Genomic DNA, 3,946 nt, shown 5'->3' on the forward strand with positions numbered 1-3,946 from the left:
GCATAGAAACACAATCAATTGGGAAATGGTTCACCGTCACATAATATTGCTAAATTGATTGCTACAACACCTCAATCAATTTTAAAATATGTAAAGTAATACGGAGGGGTAAAATGAATATTAATTAGTTACGTGACTTGGTACTAATTTTGAAATTTACCTATTTACTTTGGATATTTTTTATGGCAAAAGATAATGCACTCACTCGAGGTGTCTCTCCATATCTGCCCCAAGGTATTTTGAAAAAAGATAAATCATGATGTTTGAACGGTGTTTCTTCATGTGATTTGGGTATTTCATGATTTTGATTACGTAATCGTGGTTCAGTAAATTGTCATAGAAAATATTATGATGAACACGATGACAATAAATATGATATTTGATCTCAAACATTATTGAAATTAAACAACCATAAATATGATTATGATTACAATTCAAGTTGTCTCCTCGGGGCGGTGCGATGATTATATTAAAACATGGAATGTTGTCACATGAGGTCTTGGGGTCGAAATTCGACATGACCGAGCATAACCTCCCCCATGTCTTGACCATTTGCACTAATAGCTAGTAGCTACCCGTGATTTACCTCCTCCATGTTGGCCTAAGGACGGGTTGATGGGGGCGCTGAGGTGAGCGAATCGTCTTTTGCCACATGATTATAGTTCAAGTTTCCTCAGGATGAAATAATGGTTGAGATATGGAATGTTATCATATGAAATTTGAGAGTTAAAACTCGATGTATTTAAGTATATCTTTCTATGAGGGGTGCTCGGACAAACGAATCGTCTATTTTTTACCACATGATTAAAGTTCAAATATGATAAATCTAAATTATTATTTTTGTCATCATTATCCGAACATGATTTATCTTATCATCATACATTGTTATTTTTATAGTCATTCTAATCCTTTTATATAGTGAAAATAAGATCATTTATATAGCTTAAAAATTTGAATGCTACTTAATCTAACTAACTGTAGTTTATAAAATTTAAAACAATAGAAAAGCCTTAACTTAATAGATCATGCAGCCTAATTGAAACCGTAAGCATTGTGGTCGAAGATCTCATGGTTGACTATTTGAATTTAGGTAGTACCCAATTAAAAGAGTTGTTCCAATGGACCAACAATTGCAGATCATGAGCTGACTATGCACATATTATAAAGAGTAATTATTCAAGCAAGCTTTTTTCTATTCTCCACCTTGGCTAAGCCGACCGAAACACCACACCGGCGAGCTATGGTGCCGCCTCCGGCGGCGGTGGGAGGATGATACGCTCCTGAGCTGACCGCCATGTCCTTGAGATGCTCCAGGCCTTCCAGAACCTGCACGACGGCGGCCATCCGTGGCCGATCCTTAGGACTTGGGCTGATGCACTGCGCTGCCAGCACGGCCACCTCCCGAGAGGCCTTGAGAGAGTAATGACCGGCGAGCTTGGGGTCCATGACGCAGCGCAGACGCCGGCTGCTGGCCAAATATGGCCTAACCCAGTCCACCAATTTCTCCTCTGCTTTGGGTCTGGACTTGTCGACGGACCGCCGGCCGGTGAGCAGCTCCAGGAGGACCACGCCGTAGCTGTACACGTCGCTCTTGGTCGTCAAGTGGCCTGAGATTGTCTCGACCGAGTTGTGCATGAAAATATATAATTATTGTCAAATCCCCTAATTCATGGTAAACTACTTACAAATCTCCAACCTCCAATAACCGAGATGATAAAAATAAATAAATAATAATAATAATAATAATAGCCAATAGAAACATATATATAAAAAATTGCTTTAGCCTTTGCAAAATTTAAGAACATCTTATGCTTGTAAAATCAATCCTTTTACACGTTAACCTCACAATCCCCCTGCACCGTCGGATTCAAGGGACCCTCATTGCAGTACTCTTTTGTAGTCATACCACGGATGATGAAAGAACAAAAAGATATCATAAAATGGAAGAAAAGGAAATTTTAATAAATAATTCAAATATTTAACATCTTGTTGTTATTATTATACCTGTCATGACGTATTCGGGGGCCGCGTAACCATGGGTGCCCATCACCCTGGTGGTGACATGCGTCTCCTCGCCTTCCGGGCCCATCTTTGCCAGTCCAAAGTCGGACAGTTTCGCAGTAAAATCCTGATTATTATTGTTATTATTATTAGAATATATAAAAAAAATTTATTAGCTAGGGAATGGTTGAAGTGTTACATGGCCGAGGAGGATGTTTGAGGTCTTGAAATCGCGGTAAATGACGGGCTTGTCGGCGCCGTGGAGGAAGGCCAGGCCCTTGGCCGCTCCGATCGCGATCTTTAACCTCGTTCCCCACGACAGCGATATCGAAATTCCTGGATGCATGCCCGTCCGTCCGTCGATCGATCAATTAATTAATTTTGTAAACATGTACATTTGACTCAGATCGATCATATAAATACATCAAATTACGTGCTTACTGTGGAAGAGATGGTTCTCAAGGCTGCCGCGAGGCATGAACTCGTAGACAAGGAGACGCTCCTCGTCCTCGCAGCAGTAGCCGATCAGTTTCACCAGATGCGGATGCCGGAATTGTCCCAAAAATATGACCTCCGCCTGCTTAATTAATTCCACATATATATATTATAAATTTTCCTCGTTCAATTCATTGATGTGGCATCGTGACTACTCACCAGCCACTCCCGGTGTCCCTGAAGTCCGCCGACGTCCAACAGCTTGACGGCGACAGGCTGCGCTTTGAGGCCCGGCCGCATCTTGTCATCCACGAAGCCCTTGTGCACCGTCCCGAATCCCCCCTCCCCCAGCAAGAAGTGGCTGGAGAAGTCGTGGGTGATGGCCCGCAGCTCGGTGAGGTGGAAGGCGTACAGCCCCGCCCCCACCGACGCCACGGCGGCCTCCTCCTCTTCCTTGCTCGTCTCCTGCAGCCGCCGGAACGCCGTCAACTCCGCCACCTTCCTCGAGAAGAAATCCACCCGCGTGGGCCGGCACCGGCTCAGATTGCCCACCGCCACTTGCTCGTCCGCCGTGCAGCACTTGGCCGCCGCCACCGGCCGCCAGGCCCTCGTCGGCATATTGCTGTGTGATTAATTAGAAGGATCGAAAATGAACGATCGATCGATCGAGAAGTTGATTACTTAAATAATTCATTACGTAACGGTGGGCTGATGGGGACGGAGACCGAGGTGAAGATGCGTGATCGAGTTAATTGATTTGGTGATATAGCTAGCCCGTGATCGATATATCTGACTGGTAGTGATCGAGCAAGAAGGACGCTACATACCAATTCCACCATGGTGGATTTGATATATATATCTCAACTCAACTGCTCCGCAACTACTCTCTTGTTTCTGCCGCTTTTCTTTTCGTTGCTCGTGAGTGCGCTTCTCTAAGTTTGGGTAGGGGATAATATCACTTTTGTTGCATAGATAGAGTTGGTGCAATAACTGGAGTGGTTGGGATCGGAATGCCGATGGAAATATGACGTGTACAATGCGAACGGCTGCATTGCTATTTGCCTTTGAGAGAGGAAAGGGAAAGAAAAAAAAAAGGCGAAATAACTTACATGAAGGGCAACGTCTATTTTCTCATATCTTTATTTTATTTTATTATATTTTGTATACGAAACCAATATTTTATAGTTTCTCATTTTTTATGAAGTTAGCTTTTACTGGAAAGGTTGAATGTATGAAAAGAAATATTGGATTTGATGCCCATATATTGTTGCGTACATACTTGATTGAGACATAAAGCATCTAGCCTGTGAAAATTTTAAAAGAATATTCAAGAGTGAAGCTACGGATCAGGAGTTTTATGTAGGGATTGGCTTTTCGGACGCATCCAAGGTGTCAAAGTGGCCTCTGTGTTAATATCAACGTCATCTTCGTCGATCACTCAGACTCTAAATAGGATCAGTGAAGTTTACTAAGGTAATGTTAGCCCAACATCCTAATCCTTTCAAATTAA

General features: G+C 42.8%; 1 protein-coding gene across 2 annotated transcripts; it reads right to left on the reverse strand.

Moving 5' to 3' along the window:
* Positions 1-1,057: 1,057 nt before the first annotated feature.
* Positions 1,058-3,379, reverse strand: LOC122038426 (probable serine/threonine-protein kinase PBL15). Of its 2 annotated transcripts, none has more exons than XM_042598176.1 (6): positions 3,139-3,379; positions 2,656-3,058; positions 2,443-2,581; positions 2,201-2,337; positions 2,005-2,128; positions 1,058-1,607 (listed from the first exon to the last, which is right to left on the reverse strand). In XM_042598176.1, the coding sequence occupies exons 1-6, from the start codon at positions 3,273-3,275 to the stop codon at positions 1,177-1,179; spliced, it is 1,371 nt and encodes a 456-aa protein (XP_042454110.1). In that variant the 5' UTR covers positions 3,276-3,379; the 3' UTR covers positions 1,058-1,176. The 2 variants fall into 2 exon arrangements, with proteins under 2 accessions (XP_042454110.1, XP_042454111.1); XM_042598177.1 differs by having other exon boundaries at positions 2,443-2,578; positions 3,139-3,376.
* Positions 3,380-3,946: the final 567 nt, after the last annotated feature.

The sequence above is a fragment of the Zingiber officinale genome, chromosome 1A (genome assembly GCF_018446385.1).
Source record: "Zingiber officinale cultivar Zhangliang chromosome 1A, Zo_v1.1, whole genome shotgun sequence".
Classification (NCBI taxonomy): Eukaryota; Viridiplantae; Streptophyta; class Magnoliopsida; order Zingiberales; family Zingiberaceae; genus Zingiber; species Zingiber officinale.